The 20551-nt window shown below is 39.7% G+C and overlaps 1 protein-coding gene across 1 annotated transcript in view; it reads right to left on the reverse strand.

Annotated features, from left to right (window-relative positions):
- The window catches only part of LOC136862852 (N(G),N(G)-dimethylarginine dimethylaminohydrolase 1), a 266667-nt gene that overhangs the window by 221052 nt on the left and 25064 nt on the right, over positions 1-20551 (reverse strand). The window contains exon 2 of the mRNA XM_067139114.2: positions 12827-12929. Coding sequence (XP_066995215.1) covers positions 12827-12929 — 103 coding nt within the window. The remainder of the gene's footprint in view (positions 1-12826; positions 12930-20551) is intronic.

A 20551-nucleotide genomic window follows, 5' to 3' on the forward strand; every position in this document is an offset into this window, starting at 1 on the left:
AAATGAATGATATTTCTGTATCTGTCATGTCAACAGTAATAAGAAAATGCATTTTTTATTTTTCCGTAATGTCTGTCTGTCTGTCTGTCTGTCTGTCTGTACCCGCATCAATAGAAAACGGCTGAAGGGAATTTAATGAAAATCGGTATGTAATGTCGGGTGATGAACCACTGCAATCTAGGCTACAAATTATTTTATTCACGTTGAGTGAAATAGTAGTTTAGGGGAAGGCCTGAAATGTAATTCTCAAATAAGTTATTTATGTTATTAGTGGTCGTATCGATAAATACTATATAACTAACATAATTTTAGATATGTCGTAAGTTAGTAGTAGTTATTAAATTTCCGATCACTTATGTCTTATACATTGTTACCGCACCGCATATAATCAGAGATATTCATGAATTTGGATTTTTGGTCCTAAGTCCATATCAGCGCCGAGTCACGAGAAAACGGGTAAACAGAATTTAGTGAAAATCGGTGTAAAGTCTGAGAATAAGGAACTGCAGTCTACGATATAAATAATTTTGTAAGACACCCTAATATCACAGAGTCGAAAGAAAACTAATGTGAAGGCCTGCAATATAGAAAGCTCATAAACTTTATCAACAATAACATTACATTGACCATTGTTTGTTGTGATGTGCTTTTTGTCTTCTGTTTCCTCTCATCCCCGATAGATAGGATTACTGCAGCGTACCGAGGTTTTTTTAATTTGCTTGACGTCGCACCGACACAGGCAGGTCTTATGGCGACGATGGGATAGAAAATGAATAGTGGTGTGAAGGAAGCGGCCTTGGCTTTAAAGTACAGCCTGGTGTGACTGGTGTGAAAATGGGAAACCACGGAATACCATCTTCAGGGTTGCCGGCAGTGGGTTTCGAATCCACTATCTCCCGGATGCAAGCTCACAGCTGCACGCCCCTAACCACACGGGCGACTCGCCTGGTCGTATCGACTGTAACAGCCTGCCTGTATATTGGCGGGAAGTAGCTGGGGAGTAAGATAACTTTCTTCTTTAGCATGCCATTCCTCTGGTTCATACATTTTCTGATATATCTGGTACGTAACACACTGGTTCATCATAGTACTCGAGCTATTCAATCCCTACTTTGAGGCACTGATTGGAATGAGTAGTGTGCATATTTAACGGAACAATGACAGAGGAGTGTTCACGGCAGTCTGCGACCTGGTTATTCCAGCTCTGGAACTTTGGACTCTTAGATCGGCACCGTAGTACTGTTCGTTGAAAGTGAGAAAGTGTGCGGTTTTTCATTTGATCGAGTATTTTATATGATAACATTGCTTTCAATCGCTACATTCCTACTGACGTTTTTGTGATGACCTACGTTGAATTCAGTTAGGAAAACCATCAAGAAGTCAGTCTTTCTGAGAATCCCATAGCGAAGCACGGGTACATCAGCTAGTCGATTATATGTTTTACGAAAAAACTGAAGGAATATTACTCTTTTACAGATATCTTAATATAATCTCTATATAACTTGCTTTAATTAATACAATAATATATATATTGTCCATATTTAGTATATTACAGCCATGCAATATCTGAATATACTTCTGAAAAATTATGATCCAAACATGTAAAAAGAAAGAAAAAAAAAAAAATTACTTGTCACTTTACAGAAAAGCCATTGTATATGAAATGTAATTATTGTGTTGCCTTAAAAAAGTATGTACTGTATTGTCCCTATCACGAGCCAGAGGCTCATGGGACCTTTTATCACCAATAAATATATAAATAAATAAATAAAAAAAGTATCGAATTTCTTACTGGGCAGGTTGTGGATGGATCTTTTTGGTTTGCGACAGACTGAGCTTCTCACCCTGCATAAAAGGAGCATATTATCTGTACAGCAGTCATGAACGTTTGTTGCGGTCCTTGTAACAAGGATATATTTTTGGCACACTGCCTGGTGATATTATACCGTATTTACTCATGTATTAGACCCCTCTTGGTTATTTGGGACAAAGAAAAATGAAAATAATCTGGCATACAAGACCCCCCCAACGTAATTCGTCAGAGAAGAACGATTCCACTTCAAAGTGGGTACAAACCATACTGCAGTTCCGATGACTTCACACAAATTTGTGAATAGTTTTGTCCGTACGACCCGCGCAATTAAAACACGCGTCAAAGTCATGTGGTACATCTGTGTTTCGTAGTTAAGAAATGTCGCCTCCGTAGCGTAGACCTATTGATGATCTGATGACATCGTACAAATAGGAGAAAACAGTTTTGTGTCCGACCTGCGCAATTAAAGCACTCGTCAGTCATGCTATATGTCTGTTTTTGTAGTTAAGAATGTCCGCCAGCGTAATGGTTACCACAATTAGCTGCCGTTCTCAGGGGCCTGAGTTTGATTCCTGGTACTGTACTGCCAGAGATTTAAGAATGGCAAGAAAGTTGATATGCAGTAAAAATGGTACGTGCAGCTCCCTTCCATTGGGGAATGCAACACCTCGGGATGAGGAAATGAGTTTACTTTAGTTTAAAAATATTCACGTTTGTTGCTATCAATATAGCAGGCAAGTGATCGTTTAATATCTCGTAACTCGGGCCAATACAGCCTATGTAGTCTTTGGAGAGAAGCAGATTTAAAACGCAATAAAAACAATCCGATCATAACAATTGTTTTACTCACCAACGTACCTAAATAATAATAATAATAATATTGATTTCATGTCCTCACTAACTACTTTTACGATTTTCGGGGACACCAAACAAAACATACTATGCGTCAATAAAAAAAAATATGGAGGCAACGAACGTGCAAAATTAAACATTATGATAATAAAATGCATTATCGCCACACCTGTAGATACCCATAAATGCGACAAGCTTTCTTGTTATGTGTGTATGTTCAGTTTCAGCCCTAAGGCTTGTTGGATCCTCAACAGCTCCACCATCAGCTGTCATAGATGGCCTAGGCATCACTGAAGAGGCGTACTAGGGAAATGAGGAGTGAGGTAATTTCCCGTTGCTTTCCTCACCGAGCCAGAAGTTGCTGTTACATACCAGTCTGCCAAGCCCACTGAAATGCATGCACCAACCGACCCTATAAGCAACATTTTCACACCATTCATAGCAGGGACTGGCTGCAGAAGGAATGGCATTACTAGCATCACTCATACCTCAGTCACTTTCATATTGTCAAAGCCAAGTATACGACAGAGACAGATCAATGAAAGTAACAAAATTACTCTAGCCCATACCAGAAGACATAGTGCACTGTAAACACTAGGTCCTGCCAGCAAAGGCAAGCTTTCTTGTTATTTATTTTTATTCTTTCCGTCGTGGAACTTTGACACTAACCGGCCACTTAGTAGCATACTGGCACCTAACCTAAACAATGCGGTCTCTCTTCATCAAATCAAATCAAAATCTCTTTATTTGCAAATGAGGTGTCTACCTCGGTGGCAAATGGTACACTAAAATACATTACTGTCAAGCACTAAATATTAAATCAACAAGAGAAAATTTTTTTCCTATAATACAATATTATACAATTTACGCTAATAATTTTTTCTATTAAACACACAGCTCATCCTTAATAAATTTATATTGTTTACAAAATTCTACTTATAATATCTCCTGCACTACTTACAAATATAGTCAACTGATATACAGTATGTGGAATTACTTCAAATGATACTATACAACTGGTATAAGATTAAACTTTACATTGCATTTATTTATTTATTTATTTATTTATTTATTTATTTTACCCATTCTGGAACCTAAGTAGCATAACGACCTGCTGTGTCTTAACCAGAGCCCCTTTTGCCACCACTTTTCAGAGTTCCTGAAGGGCCTTCACAGCTACCGTAACAGTCCCAGGGCCCTCGAAGTCCCCACTGTACTTCACCCCTACAGGCAGTCCCCTACTTTGGCTGTCCAAACTCCTTAGATCAGGGGATGGAATTAATTTATTCACACACATTTTTTTATTTACAATAACCTGCACTGGTCGAATGCCCCCTAACATTTCATTTAATTTCTCTGTTGCTGTTTATTCTCTTCTTGAATATCTGTACAGATTTTGGAAAAGGATCTTTTTTTTTTGCAAGTTGCTTTACGTCGCACCGACACTGATAGGTCTTATGGCGACGATGGGACAGGGAAGGGCTAGGAGTGGGAGGGAAGCGGCCATGGCCTTAATTAAGGTACAGCCCCAGCATTTGCCTGGTGTGAAAATGGGAAACCACGGAAAACCATCTTCAGGGCTGCCGACAGTGGGGTTCGAACCTACTATCTCCCGAATACTGGATACTGGCCGCAATTAAGCGACTGCAGCTATCGAGCTCGGTGGAAAAGGATCAAACACTACCCCTGGTAAACTGTTCCACTCCTTCACACCCTTCCCAATGAATGAAAATTTACCCCAATCGCTTCTGCTAAAATTCCTTCTAATTTTATACTTGTGGTCTGTCCTGCCAATATAATTATTTTCCAACTGAAGCCTCTCACGGATATCTCCCCATGCTTCTTCTCTTGTATAGGCTCTATATAATCCTATAAGTCTAATTTTTTCCCTTCTCTTACTTAAAGTTTCCCACCCAAGTTCCTTTAACATTTCCAATACACTACTCTTTCTCCTGAAATCCCCTGTTACAAATCTTGCTGCTTTCCTCTGCACACTATCTACTTCTTTTATTAGGTATTCTTGGTGAGGATCCCAAACACTGCTTGCACACTCCAATAATGGACGAACCATATTTAAGTAACTTTTTTCTTTTAATTCTTTATTGCATCCTTTAAGTAGCTTCATTATGACATGTAACGATCTGTATGCTTTCCCAACAATGTCATCAACATGACCCTTCCAGTGCAAATTACTTTCAAATCTCACACCTAAGTATTTTCACTTGCCATCTTTTGGGATAACTACCTCATCCAAAGTATATTCAAATTCAGTTTTAAAGCTCCTGTTTGTAAAAGTTGTAACAGTTGATTTGCCTCCATTAACCTTCATATTATTTTCTTCAACCCATTGTTGGATACTCTGAAGGTCCCTTTGTAATTCTGAACAATCCTCAATGTTATTTATTTCCCTATAAACAATTATGCCATCTGCATGCAATCTTATTTTTGATGTTATATTGTTCCCTAAATCATTTGCGTATATTAAGAAAAGTAACAGACCGATTATACTACCCTGTGCAATTCCCTTCCAAACTTTCTCTTCCTGTGATACATTATTTCCTATTTTGACTTTCTGAACCCTTGAATTTAGAAATGTTTTTATCCAACGTATAACCCTTACATCCAATCCTATTCCCTCCACTTTCTTTAATAATATTCCATGTTCCACTCTATGAAAGGCTTTGGAAAGATCTATGGCTATGCAATCTAACTGACCTCCTGAATCCAATTGATCTGCTATGTCCTGTTGAAATCCCACCAGTTGTGCCTCACAAGAAAATTTCTCATTATCTCACTTACAGCTATTTAGGTGAATCCTGATGTGATAAATGTATAGAACAAGCATGAAATATACTTTAAAGGCCTGGCTTTCAATAGCCGCAGTTATCTAAAGAATGCTTCCAATCACTATGTATTTCATTCAGAAGTACAACTCGTAACATACGCTATAATAGTTATCAGCTGGTGGGTTGGCACGCTTTTTACAGCACAGCTTTATTCAAAAGTGGTGGCTTCTACAACATGCACCAAATGGGAATAACAGAGACCATCTCCTGAAACCATTTGCGAATAGATGCTCACTGTCTGGACTCAAGCCGGGAACGAAACTTTTTTTTTGCTATTTGTTTTACGTTGTACCGACACAAATGGGTCTTATGGCGATGATGGGATAGGAAAGGCCTAGAAGTGGGAAGGAAGCGGCCGTGGCCTTAATTAAGGTACAGCCCCAGCATTTGCCTGGTGTGAAAATGGGAAACCACAGAAAACCATCTTCAGGGCTGCCGACAGTGGGGTTCGAACCCACTATCTCCTGATGCAAGCTCACAGCTGCGCGCCCCTAACCGCACGGCCAACTCGCCCGGTAAACTATTTTGTTAAATTGCAAACAGATGGGATCTTAAACACTCACTATTGCCATAAAGATGACATCATTTGGAATGACGACACGCTGGTAGCAGGGAAATTGGTGGATGGCGGCACAAGACAATGATAATGCAAATGAAAGCAGTGATCAGGTTTATTGTGTGGTAGGCCCACTGCTTAACTGACAGACACAAATGACTGCCATTACATTCTTTTGAATTAATATTGCATAATACGATACCCTTATTCCTATTCTCTACGGGGTCGAGTATGAAGTGAGACGAATCTTCGTAGCGAGTTTTTACGACTGGATGCCCTTTCTGACATCAACCCCATCAGAGAAGAGAATGAGATGAAATGAATGATGTGATATAAGAGTAATGAAAACTGACTATATTTACTTTATATGTAGGCCTAAAAGTCATGTGTTCACCATTTATTCTTTTTAAGTTTAGAAATACTGCTTTCCAACAGAAATAGCCAGTAAAACTCAGAATACATTCATACGTTTGTTAAAGAACAGTGTTGAATGTTTACATGTACAATTTATAGCTCTTTATACCCTAAAAGTCATGTGTTCACTGCACAAAGTTTGAGGTTATCACATATTGGACCCCCTCTTACTTTTTTTTGGCTGTAAATGTGGGGGAAAAAGGGGGTCTAATACGCATGTAAATACGGTAGTCAAGGATGGGCCAGTGCTTTGAGCGAGGACGCATCAAAGTGGTCTCGTAGAGATTAGGCAGGCGGAACTGAATATTAGTAATAAAGAGTTCATGTTCAGCACATAAACCAGGGAGCACTAGACCATTGGCATTACAGTTGCCAAGTCCATGTTCTCCCATTACATTGCTCAATAATTGGTGATCTTTACCAACTCTGGCATTAAAATTGCCAAGTAGTAAGAGCTTGTCTCTTGGTGGTACTTTGGTGATGGTAGTGCTCAGCAGGTTGTAGAACTGGCCTTTAGCTTCTACATCAGCGTCCAAGGTGGGAGCATATGTGGAGACGAGTGTCTAAGATTTAGCTCCAGAGAGTGGGATTCGGAGAGTCATAATTCTTTTTCTGACAGCGGTTGGAGTTAGCTGATAATCATTCACCAATGTGGTCTTCACAGCAAATCCAGCACCATGAATGCGGTGTTCTCCCTCATCTTTTCCCTTCCAGAAGATTGTGTAACCTGAGCTGAACTCTGTAAGTTCACCTTCGCTAGACAGTCTGGTTTCACTTAAGGCAGCAATATCAATGTTCATTCGTCCAAGCTCATGGGTGACGAGCGCTGTTCTTCTCTCAGGTCTGTTATTGTCTTTCAAATCAAGTAAGGTTTGAACATTCTAGGTTCCTATAATCAAAGTTTGGTAATCTTCGTATTTAGACTGCATAAGGGGTAACCTGCTGGGTGTGGCCTCCCAGCTGGCTCAGAGTGTGACTACCGATGTTTAGCCCACATTTTCTAGGGCCTTCCCCATTCAGGGTAGGCAGTGGTGATCCTCAATAGACCTGCTCAAACACAGATACAGGATCGAATTCTTGAGTAGTCACGGGATCTCAGAAAGACGATCATAACACATCTGCTGCCAACGTGCAGGTGCGAATTGGAGGCTCCCAGTTTCACCTGAAAACCTACCTCCACCAAGCCTATACAGATGCCATTTATTATTATTATTATTATTATTATTATTATTATTATTATTATTATTATCCCATCGCCACTGGACATGAGTTGAAGGGCGTGACAGCAGGAAAAAGTGCCATGAGCGGGATTTTGCTTAAGGTGGATCGCAGCTTGCAAGAAAGCGACCCACTCACTATGATCTCATGACCCATACCCTGCAGCACAAATGAAATAATATGACGTGCAAGTTCTAGTACCACAACTGCAACGGACTGCCACAGACTCTAAATACCACTGACTTGCATCTTCAAAGCCAGTCTGTCTGACATGACCTCATCCGCTTCCACGACCATGTAGAACCACAAGGAGGTGGTTTCTCCGTCCATTTTGCCGTTAGGCCAAAAACACAGATGACTGGTTCCAGAGTCATTTCCTACACTGAGGGGACCATCACCCCACCCAAAGGGGCCCATCTGCCCAAAGCCGTTGGCCCCTATGGGGGGGTCGAGTTATTTACCGCCGCTCAACACTCTGCGTTAGCAGTTTTTACAGCTGTTTGCCAAGCCAGCTAACCCTCCTCCTTTCCCATTCTGGACTTGGGACTGGACAATGGTGGAGTTGCTTGCACTATAACATTAATTAATTAGCCTAATTAACTACGCTACAATGGAATTTATGCACATACATTAACAGGCTAGCAACTAGTGCAATCCCGACTACTATGGCACTGCACTCTTTCACTGACCACAATCACAAGTGATAACGACATTCATGAAAACAAATAAACAGTGCACTCCCGAATTTCTCTTTCCTTGTTCAAATTTGAGAGCATAACAGCGTATTTAACTATTTGACCACAATACAAATAGTGCTGTCACGTTATGGTTACATTCTGAATCTTTATTTTAGCATTTTTATAGAACTGGATTGTTTAAACTGCCACTATAATGGAATTCATTGTTTTGTAAAATGTTTTGGAATTAATCTCTAACCACAATTAATGTAAGACATGGGGTGAAAAGCCTGGGTACACTGGTAAGTGGTTAGCGATGTTGGTGAAGACACCACTGATCCGCGCTTACATCCGGTTGCACTCTTCTTTCCCCTGACAAACCCATATTGTCCTTCCAGGCTCCTCCCACACCCCACACCCCACACACTTGTTAAAAGTCAAAGAACCTACTGAGGGCTCTGCTGGACAGACCATACACCCGCCTGCACTCCTCCTTCCCCTGACAAGCCAACATCGTCCTTCCAGGCTCTTCCTTCACCCTGCATATTTGCTAAGCCTAGGGACCTACTGAGGGCTCTCCTGCCACAGTATGAGCGCCTCAAGGCAAAAGAGAAAACATCATGCTTGCTGGACAGCAGGCACAGTTTGAAAGTCTTTGCCATTTCCTTCAAAACAGAAATAATAATTTTTAAAAAAATGTATAAATGAATAGCACACTACATAAGTTCAGCTTCGCTACATTTGTCCATCTCGCTATGCAATCAATTACAGAATGAAATAATGTTAAATGTTTTTGAAAAGGCGGCGGGGCGGTACCCAGAAGCCTTTCATGCACGAACCACCACTGTTCCGTTGACAATAGGTAATATTCGGCTGAAAATCTGAAAATGGTAAAGCTTTTGTTGAACATGAAACCCTGACATTTTCATTACTGGCCTGCAACACATCACTGAGGCTGGAATGATCCGAATATTAGAAATGATAAGACAATGAGTGAAACTCTCTTCTCCTATGAGACTTCATAACCTGACCTTGTATGATTACTCAATTTTTAGGGACCTGAAAAATTAGCATCTATTTGTTTTTAAATTAGCATCTATTTTTTCCAAAATTAACATTTTTTTTTTCCAAAATTAGCATCTATTTACAAAGTTAAAATAATCGTATGGTATTATTAATTTTAATGATTCCAAGTTTATGAAGTGCAATTATTGTCCTTGGTTCACACATAATACAAATTCATTGTTCTAACGAAAGCATTGTCAGTAATTTGGCATTGCCTTTTTTCAAATTGCACCGTCTGTTTGTAACCACTGTGTTGTAATGAGACAACATGCGCTCGCTATCTACATTGTTCATTGGGGTCCACAACAACTCAAGACAGTATTTAGCATATATGCTGAACTCTGACTGAACTGCAGTTAATGAAAGCATTACATCCCATTTTTCACTTTCTTTAATCTGGGTTTGAATTGCATGTTTCAGAAAACAATAACCAGACCAGATATTGTTTCGTGAGAGATCTGTTACTCCAAACAATTTCTCAAGCTCATCTAATTTATCAGTATTATTCAAAATTATATATTTTGGATACAAAGCTTGAGAAATTGACACAAAATACTTATGGTTGGGGTCTTTAGCTTTCAATGTGGCTAGCTTGCACTGTGAAGAATGAGCAGCTTTGACAAATGTGTCTCTATATGCAGCCTGCTGTAGAGGAGTGAGCTTAATCAAAGCATCATTAGTTGCTGCAGAAAAATTCCCCTCACAAATTAAGGTAAAACTGGCGTCAAGGTTATGCAGTTTGGGGTAAAGGAGATGAGAGGTAGGATACAGACCGCCTTCAAGTTCAGTAAGGAGGTCAACCAATCCAACTGCATGATCTGTGACAAAAACCATGTGGGAGTGAAGCCTATTCACTTCTCGGTCACTCAGATCAGTCAGATTCTTAATGCCACAGTTGTTGATGTCTTTCGTGTCGGACATCTTGAAAAATGCAACATCAGTAAAGTAAGCACTCAAATAGAAGACAGTCTGCAACCAGCTATTCCATCGGGTTAAGAGCAGGATAAAGATTTTCTTCCTTTGAAGCACCATACTTTGATGTTAAGAATTGTAAATAATTCTATTTTCGCTTTCTTGTGTTCAAAAATGCAAACTTTACCATCGCAACCGCAGGATTTAAATCTGTCATCACTGTGACCCAACTATTGCCAACCAAGTTGATCTTATATGCCCAGCACTGTGCATGCATTAAATGATTCCCTATGACCACACTTAATGTTTCATAACACCGGGTCATGTACGGGGCACTGTCACTAACAAACACTTTAACTGCATCATATGGTACACTATAACTGTGCAGAGCTTCTAAAACAGCACGAGAGCAGTTTGTAGCATTTCCTGCATCAAGATAGTTCACAGAAACAACGTGCAGCTCTCTTTTCGATCCGGCTGGGGCTCGAAATATGATGATAAAATCACAACGGCCCATTCTATCTGCAGTTTCATCACAGAGTATGTTGTTGTTCTTCCCCACTAGAGCCTCTGCTGTTCTTTTCTGGTGGTCAGATGCTAATTCTAGAAAGGAACAAAGACCTCAAATTATAACAAAATAATTTAAAATTACTGGATCAATTGGGTATGGGTAAGATAGTTTGATATGGAAATCGCACTCAAATTCGGTATCCTTCAATTTTGCGCATGGTTTCGATGTCTTAATACCTAAACCGTTCCCGATCAATGAAATCGAAACTTACCCGGTAAATATACTTCACATAGAGCTCTCACATATGGCAGCTCTTCATTTGAAAACTCAGTAATCCAGGCTCTTAGCTCTTTGCTTTCCAGCTTTTCCAGAGGTATATTTGCTTTGGCAAATATTTCAACTGTGCGTTTCGAGAAGTTATCTCTGGAAATTTTTTCATCGTTTACAACTATCTAACTGTGTAAGCACAGAAGATTGCTTTCTTTGAGACATACTAGCAGTAGGGGTTGAACTTTCGTTATCACGTCGCTTACTCACGTGTTTTTCAGATTTAACATGTTTCACAATGCTTTTTTTTTTTCCCACCCAACTCCGCAATTACAATACATGCAAAACACTGTCCCTGAGTCTATAGCATATAAACCATCTTTGCATACTGCTGGGCCCTTTCGTGCGCAGTTTTTCTCGTGCGCCCCATAACCTAAACAATCGCTCGACTTTCTACTCTTCACTAGCTTCAATTTTGAACAACAGGAAAACAACGCTGCGTCTATGTCGTTATTTCCGTGACACTCGATTTACATTGCGATAATAATCGATACAGGTCTTATTCCCCTTGCTATTCCCACTGTAAATATCGATTGAAGTCGGCAAGCAGCAATCGATCAGCTACTTTTCTTCATCGATTGGAACGGTCGAAAGATTTATGCATCTTTTTTTGAGTATTTCTGATGATTTTGCCGAAATATGTTTTCGCCAGTAAAATAGCACATTTTCACATAATTCACACCAAAATTGCATATTCATACTAATTTTGCATTTTGGGTCAAAATTGGCATTTTGTCGCACTTCTTTTTATGTGTAAGAATGATTTTCTTCCACATTAGAATTACCGTAGGCTTGGATTCAGTACAAGATTCAAAAATTTGCATTTATCGCAAATGCTATTTTTTCAGGTCCCTATCAATTGTGCCTCTCCAAAAGGAATACTGTTAATTGATCCATGATTCACAACAGTAGAGAAAGCCTTCCAATTACTTCAACAGTCACAATGCATTCATACACCCTGTTTTCATTTCACGGTATATCATCAAACTAACTACTTTTTTTGCTCTGTTAAGATTAATCGGGCACTCTGAGTAACAATCCACTTTTCCACAAAAATGCAACAAATATAACAAGTAATTATTAGCCAGATCATTATTTTTTACTGAATGCTTCATATCTTCGGATCAGAGAAGGTTATACAATATTTGTTCCAGCAAGAAACAACATGTCAAAGAGGTAAGAATATTACCAAAACGTTCTCAAACTTTCATCTGAAATAGAGATGAAATAATTTTATTTAACCAAGGAAGATTTATTTTTAGGTAGCCTAGACTATTTAGTTTGAGGGGTAAACATATCAAGTATGAGTACTATTTACAGAAAAATCACAAAGAGAGAAAACTTAGACAAACAAAAAAATAAGTCTGTAAACAAGTTCAACTGTGTCAAAAACTACAGGCCCAAGAGAAAAGTAATTCTTAACAAAGCTAGAAGTGCCAACAAAAGTCATTCACATGGTCTACTAGTAATGAACAAATTACAAATACAGCAAACTTCAGATACCTGAACAGTTCATGGTTCAAACAAATGCTAACCAATGCCTGGAGTGGATCTGGATTTATTCATGTTGAAGATGCTGATGCAAAAGGGAAACCATATTGCTGCTAACTACAAAAACTAGAGACAAGCACTCACCTGTGAAGAGAACATCTCCACCATCCAACTTTGCTGACTCATCACCAATCTCAACAATCGGAAGATCTAGTTCCTTCTTCAAAACGGCTCTTATTGTTTCAACCTATAACAATGATAAAAGTAATCATGAAAAAGGAATAACAAGAGAGTATTCTAGATCACCAGTTTCACAATTCATGAATACATACTGTACTGTCTCAAAAATAAATGCACACCTATCACATAAACTGCAATTCACCCAGTCAGAAAACAATATTGGAACTTAATTAATGATCCAAGTATTTCAAGATGTTCTCTTCCAAACTTCTGCAATTCTTTTGCCAGACCACTGGTCACTTAGAAAAGATTAATTAACCCACATGCATTTACTTTTGATGCCCCAAATTAACAGAAGCTGGATAAGGGGAAATTATGATGAAGATGTATTTACTTTTGATACAGATATACTGGCAGGAAAAAACTTCCGAACACTAAGAAGGGGTTGTGCTAGATTAACGAACATTGTTAGGCGTGTTTATACATTTGAAAGATTTCCCACAAACAGCATTAGCATGGTGCTAATAGTGGCCCCATGACATTAAACATCAGGTTTGCTTTAAATATGGACTGCACTATGCGAGAGCGTTATCTGTGAGATTGGATGGTAACTGTGAGTGGGTCAAGAATGCATTTATGACGACGAAGAGGCCAGTATCAACAGCTCACTGCGGTTGAACGGGGCCATATAATAGGGCTATGTGAAGGTGGATTTTCCTTCCGCACTATTGCAGAACGACGTGGCAGGAATGTCTGCACTGTGCATGTGTGCTGGCAGCAGTGGTCACGAGAAGGTACGCTCGCAAATAGACCAGGCTCCGGTCGCCCCCCGTAGCACCACCGAGAGGAAGGACCGCCGTATGGCTGTGGTGCAGTGGGCTGCGTCTAGAGCAGCAATTCGAGTGGCAGTTGGCACCATAGTGACGCAACTAACTGTTTGAAATCGGATACCTGAAGGACAGCTCTGAGCCAGACGGCCTGCATTCCACTTACCCCAATCCACCACAGACTGCCATTTCAGCGGTGTCAAATGAGAGCTCAATGGAGGATGGAGTGGAGGTCCGTTGTGTTTTCCGATGAAAGTCAGTTCTGCCTTGGTGCCAGTGATGGCCGTGTGTTGCTTAGGAGGAGGCCAGGTGAGCGCCTGTATTCCACCTGTCTGCAGTGTCTATACACTGGACCTATGCCAGGAGTTCTGGTCTGGGGAGCAATTTTCTATGGCAGCAGGAGTACTCTTGTGGTTATCCCATGCACCCTGAGTGCAGATGTGTACGTCCGTCTGGTGGTTCAACCTGTTGTGCTGCCATTCATGAACAGCATTCCCAAGGGTGTTTTCCAACAGGATAATGCAAAACCAACGTGCTCTACAGAGTGTCAACGTTGCCTTGGCCTGCTCAATCCCCCGATCCGTCCCCAATTAAGTACGTATGGGATATCATTCGACGACAACTCCAGCATCATGCACAACTGGCATTAACCGTCCCAGTAGTGACCGAGCAAGTGCGACAGGCATGGAACTCCATCCCACAAGCTGACATCCAGCACCTGTATGACACAATGCATGCACGTCTGCATGCCTGCATTCAATAGCCAAGCGATTACACCGGTTATTAATGGACCAGCATGGCATATTTGAGAAAGCTTTTAATCTTGTACCTTTAATCAATTAAATGTTACCTCGACAAATATATTGCCAAAATTTCCATATTCTACATTCCTTATTTCATGGGGTTTGGATTTTTTTTTCCGCCAGTGCAGTTCAAGGTTGGTGGAATTCATAGAGAAGTACAAACAAATGTAATATATATGAACAAATCCTGTCTTTCATTATCAATAATACATGTACATTTTCATATTAACACTCCAACACCTGCGAAATATAAATTTTCACTGTGTGGCCTACTACAGGTGTAGCCTAAACAGTGATTCAATTTGGAAGGCTCTCACTCACTAGTGTTTATTTTATATAAAACTTGTGTTATTTTACAGTTTATAAAAAATAATATACCAAATTTGATGACTTAATAATAATAATAATAATAATAATAATAATAATAATAATAATAATAATTGTTCCGGGGACACCGTGGTGGACAGAGGTGAAAGAAGGTGTGGGCATGAATGGGTCTATCTCAGACAGTCAAAATATTACAGTAATTAAAAACTTTAAAATTAGCATTATATTTCTTTTCTTGGTTATCTTTTGCTTTTTTCAAAGACAAACTTTATAATTCAGGTACAAAAGTACATAAGATAGGGTAACAATTTTAGAATATCAAATAACAACAACCTTGAGCTCGAAGCTCCCTAATTATACATTCTCAATGAACGCTGCGGCTCCTTAAAAAAAAAAAACACAGTCAAGGAGACGAACCTCCCAATTTCTTGTACAGAGTATTCAAAATATACAATGTTTCAAGAGCCCAATTTGCCCCACAAAATTATCTAGGAGGCTACTCTCCAAACATGATACCACACCAGTCTTCCAAAGGCACCATTTAACCATTACAGAGAAGGAGCATCTTTGCTCTATTACAATTTTATACTTGGAAACCTAGTTCCAGAAAGGTCCAGGCCTGTCAAATGCTCAACCTACATTTTACAATACAAACAGTATTCACTGTCTTAGACACTCAAGAGTCTAACCCCTTCATATAAAAGAATGAAATTGAATTTTACAGGGGTATCGAATACCCATTCTACCAGGCCTTTGTGGAAAACAACAGGTTAAAGTTACTGGTCCAAAAATCAAAATGATATGGAGCCAGACACTTGCACTCCTTGAAATTTGCAATTAAAAGATTAAAACCCTATTTGGGCTTTTGGCCCGAAGTTACAGAGGCTAAGCCTAAACTACCGAGGTGACTAGATACAGAGAAAATTTAAATTACAAAGATTTCAAACTGAAACAGGTTACAAAATCACAGTCACCTAAAAAAAAAAGTTGAAAGGGAACACAAGAGGGTATCACGCTCTCTATTCCCTGATTTTGGCTAAGTTTTATTGACTTGTTTGAAAGTTACAGTTTAGAAAATTAAAGTTACATTATTAACCGACAACAAACAAAAGAACCCTCGGCTACATCGGTTCGCGCAGCTTGTTTTGGTTCATCCCGATGTTACCCGACGAATCAAGGACAAGCACACGCGCAGCCGGCTGTCAAGCTGGCGTTAACACATACTGCAAGTAGCTGCAGTCAGGCTCTTCGATTGAGGTTATTCTTTCATTAAAGCCGGAAACGCAATGCAATTAAAAAAAACGAAAGTAAATGTTTTTTTTTTTTTTTTTTTTTTTTGCTAGGGGCTTTACGTCGCACCGACGCAGATACGTCTTATGGCGACGATGGGATAGGAAAGGCCTAGGAGTTGGAAGGAAGCGGCCGTGGCCTTAATTAAGGTACAGCCCCAGCATTTGCCTGGTGTGAAAATGGGGAAACCACGGAAAGTAAATGTAAAGTGGCCAAAAGTATTAAGCAATGAGTTAAATGGAACTACTTACAATACCCAAGCTGTAAACCATATTTTTAAAAATAAAAAAAAATAAAAATATACTGTTCCAATAAGCGTACACACAGAGGACATAATATGAACAACACAAAATAACCGTCGAAGATACTCTCTGCTACAGTCATGTATCTTTTCCGATTTTAACACACGCTTCAATTTGTCCAGTGTAGGTACAGTTTTTTCATCACGTAAAATTCGCGTATTTTCCGACGTATCACGTCTTTTTTGAAGTCGTCTGTTTCGATCCTTTTCTTGTGGACTGTTTTCTTGCCATCAGGTGTAGAAAAATGCGAACGACCCTTGGCCATAGACGTCTTCCCTTCCGCTAAAATACGTTTCACCAGTGATTTTGAAACCCCTGTTGCTTCACTTGTTGAAGCCACTACATTATAATTCAGTTTATGAACTGTTTTCTGTTCTCGTAAGCGAGCAGCTACATTATATACTATTTCTCTGGCTTGTCCCCTTATAGGCCACCCAGATTTGCTACCAGACTTCGAAGTAGCAGCCATAACTACTGTACATTCAAATGACACTTTCACTAGAATAACATGGTACACAACACTATATAGCTGAAAGACTGGGCTGCTGAGCGGCTTTAGATGTGTGTGTGTGTTGGCATACCAGTTGCGCAACTGCCGATACTTCTAATTCTGTTTTTTACACAGTCAAGAATTTAGTTTATTCACCTGGTTAATGTGCTCCGTAATGAGTAATGACCCTTGAAGGTCGCTAGGTAGCACTGTTTAACACTATATACATAAAAACATTTACCAATACAGTACACGCTATACGCAAAGGAATTATAGGACTACAATTACTACAACTAAGGAAAGAAATGTGAATAAAACTGACAAAACAACAAGAGCGCTAAAACGGATACAGAAGTGACAGTGAAACTCTTGTGTAACCGCGCTTCACAGTGTGCACAGTACAGTGGCCAGACAGCATGTGACCCCCTCCACTACTCCCTACGATGTCAGACATCCACTTGGAGAGAATGCGCGGGGAAGTGAGCTTTGCGCAGGTTCTTTTGTTAGTTGCAGGGTACTAGTACAGGTTGGAAACCTTCCCCTCGAGCTAGTTTTCAAAGACTATCACTTAAATAGGACTGCCATTACCTGGAACTGATGAATTGCTCTGCGATGGACGAGGCTCCCCGCCTCCTTTATAAACAGACACACACACACTAGACTGGAGTGATGAATAAGACCCCTTGGTCAAAAAATGTGCCAGCTTTTATACTGGAGAAGAAGGTTCTAGAGAGCTCTGGGCTAAGGCCCAACACACCCCCAATTCTTATTGGGTAATTAAATAAATACTAGACATCTTTTGATTGACTGAAAAATAAATATACAAAATTTTCTACTGGCCAGCATCCAAAGTTGGCGGGAAGGGATAGAAGTGTTGCAAACTTTGATGCACCAAAAACAAAGAATCATCAACTCAGTGTAGTGAACCTTAAAATTTAAAAATTACTTAACAATTTTAATAATTCCTATTCACACCACAGGGCATAACATCAGTTTTTTTAGTAGAGACGTCTGTTGACAAAAGTTCAGACTTCTTGCACTAGTTGGTGCAAGTTTTAGACTTAAGATGGCATTTCCAAGGCGCCTCATTTGAATTAACGGGATGGGTGTACCTCCCGGTACAATAATAATAATAATAATAATAATAATAATAATTGTACCGGGACGCACACCTCAACCTCGCACATTTAAAAGAAGCGCATGAAGTTGGGACATTAATCAGAAGATGTCACTCGTATATAACAGAGTATTGTGTTATTTTAAAGTTTCCTAAACTGACTGGATTTATTTATTTTTTGTTTTGGTGTGCAGCAAGAAGTCTGAACTTTTCTCCAGAGATGTCCTTACAAAAACTGGTCATGCAGTCTGGTGCACGGTGGAAGAACTAGTGATTTAAAAACATTTTGTGTTCTTATGTTTTCTCAACTAAATTAACTTTCTTTTATTTTGATATTTCAAGGTTTGTAACACTTCCTTCTCATCGCACCAGCTATGACTCTGGCCAATGGGAAATTTTCTGCAATTATTTTTCAGGCAATAATAGGCTTCTTGTAACTTTTAAACTATCCAATAAAAATGATAGGGTGTGTCCGGATTTAGTCCAGAGCCTTCTTCAATCATCCCCTCGGGTATATAAGCTGCGGCTTTTTCAAGCTATCTTGTCTTATTGATCGTCGAATAACTGAGTGTGTGTGTTCAGCAGGCAGTACATCAGCCCAGGTAATGGCCACCAATTTTCTATCTTTGTAGCTGTCTCCGCAAACTTATCCGAGGGGAAGGTTCTAACGTTTAACTATGTAACCGTATGATTTCTAAAATGTAAATTACTTCTTGCTAATGTAAAACTTCATAAAGTCTTTAACTGTAAATCGGGGATAGAGAGTGCGTTACCCTCTCAAGTTCCCCTTCAATTTATCTTGAGGTGACTATGATTTTGTAACTGCTTCTTTTCCTGTAATGCATTAAATTAACCTTTCATTCTGGCCACCTCAGTAGCTTGGGATTACCCTCCGTATCATCGGGCCGCGAGCCCAATTAGGGTTTTATACTTGGTTTACTAGGACCGCAAGTGTACGCCTCCATGCATTTTGTGTTTGGGCCAGTAATTTAAACTGTTCTTCCTTTTCATGAAGGCCCAGTAGTATGGGTACTAGATACCCCTGTATAAAGAAACTGTAAATTGTAGGTTGGGCCTAGAGAGGCCAGAAACTGTAAGATTTTTGTGTAAAGTTGCCTTGAGTAGGCTGTAAGAAATTGGGAGTGCAGTATCCTTTGTTAAATTTGGAGAGCATGTGAGCTCTTGTCTGGTATTCATGTAATACTAGCAAGATACCCATGCTTCGCTACGGTATTATACTGAAATTTATAATTGAATGCTTAACGTTTTATAAATAATCCTCCGAAATTCGCGATCTGACTCGTTTTCTGAGAGATTACGGCAAAGTTCCTCACACTTTTCAATCTTTCTTTCCAGCAATCGATTTCGAAATTCCCGGGCTAGGTCCAGGTATCCCACGCGGTCTCCAAATCTTTGCCATCTCTTCCTATAAGCAATTTTATTATGGATCAAATCCTGAAGGAGATCCGGCATGGTGTCGTCTTGGGTGCCTTGGGGATACTGAACCCGCGGCCGGACTGTATTCGTGGTCATTACCAGGCTAGGACCCGTTTCCAGCGCGGTCCGCACAATTTTATGACGGTCCAAAAAATTATTATTATTATTATTATTATTATTATTATTATTATTATTATTATTATTATTATTATTATTAGATGTTCTGGACCCCACAGCAAGATGCAAGACCGCTACTTGGCGGTAAATTACATCTGCTGCCATTGTCATTGTTCACAATGTGACTAGCACCAATGTCGCGCGTAGGCAAGTGTGCGGGATTTCTGGCGAAACGAATGACATACTTCCGTGCATTATTGACCTTATTATAGAGGTGAACAATTTGACGGTCAATCTCATTCCTATCGTTTATTTCAAATGTGCTTAAATTATTATTTATATGCCAGGAGAGTCTACTGTAATCTAAGAACGTTCTCCCAAGGAAAAGATGGCTGCTGAAATCGAACGCAGGAAAGATAAAAAATGATCGGTTTATGATCAGAATAAGTACATCGAAAATCTACAGCCTGTTTCCAGTCATTCGACAGGGTCAGGAATTGAATGAATAAAGCCCCATCTAGCGGCGACAATACGAATTGTGCCGGCTGCCGAAGCACTCCTCTGGAGCAATGGTCGATGAATGACAAATGAAATGAAATATTGGACAGTGTTGCTGGAATGAACGATGACAGGGAAAACCGGAGTATCCGGAGAAAAACCTGTCCCGCTTCCGTTTTGTCCAGCACGAATGTCACATGGAGTGACCGGGATTTCAACCACGGAACCCAGCTGTGAGAGGCCGCCTGAGCAATGGAGGCTCGTTATAAGTACATTATGAACAGTAAAATCAATTGGTCTCACCTCCTTTTACACCCCACCGCCGTTAAGTTTATTTACTCCCCCCCAAAAAAAAAAATTAGAAGAAGGCGTGTTTCCTTTTTTTAAAGGAGATTCCAAACACAAATGTTCACGTCTATTACCCTCAGTTTTGAGATATAAGAAACCTCATACGAATAATTCAATTTTTTCACTTCCTTTC

This window comes from Anabrus simplex, chromosome 2, assembly GCF_040414725.1.
Source record: "Anabrus simplex isolate iqAnaSimp1 chromosome 2, ASM4041472v1, whole genome shotgun sequence".
NCBI classification, from domain to species: Eukaryota; Metazoa; Arthropoda; class Insecta; order Orthoptera; family Tettigoniidae; genus Anabrus; species Anabrus simplex.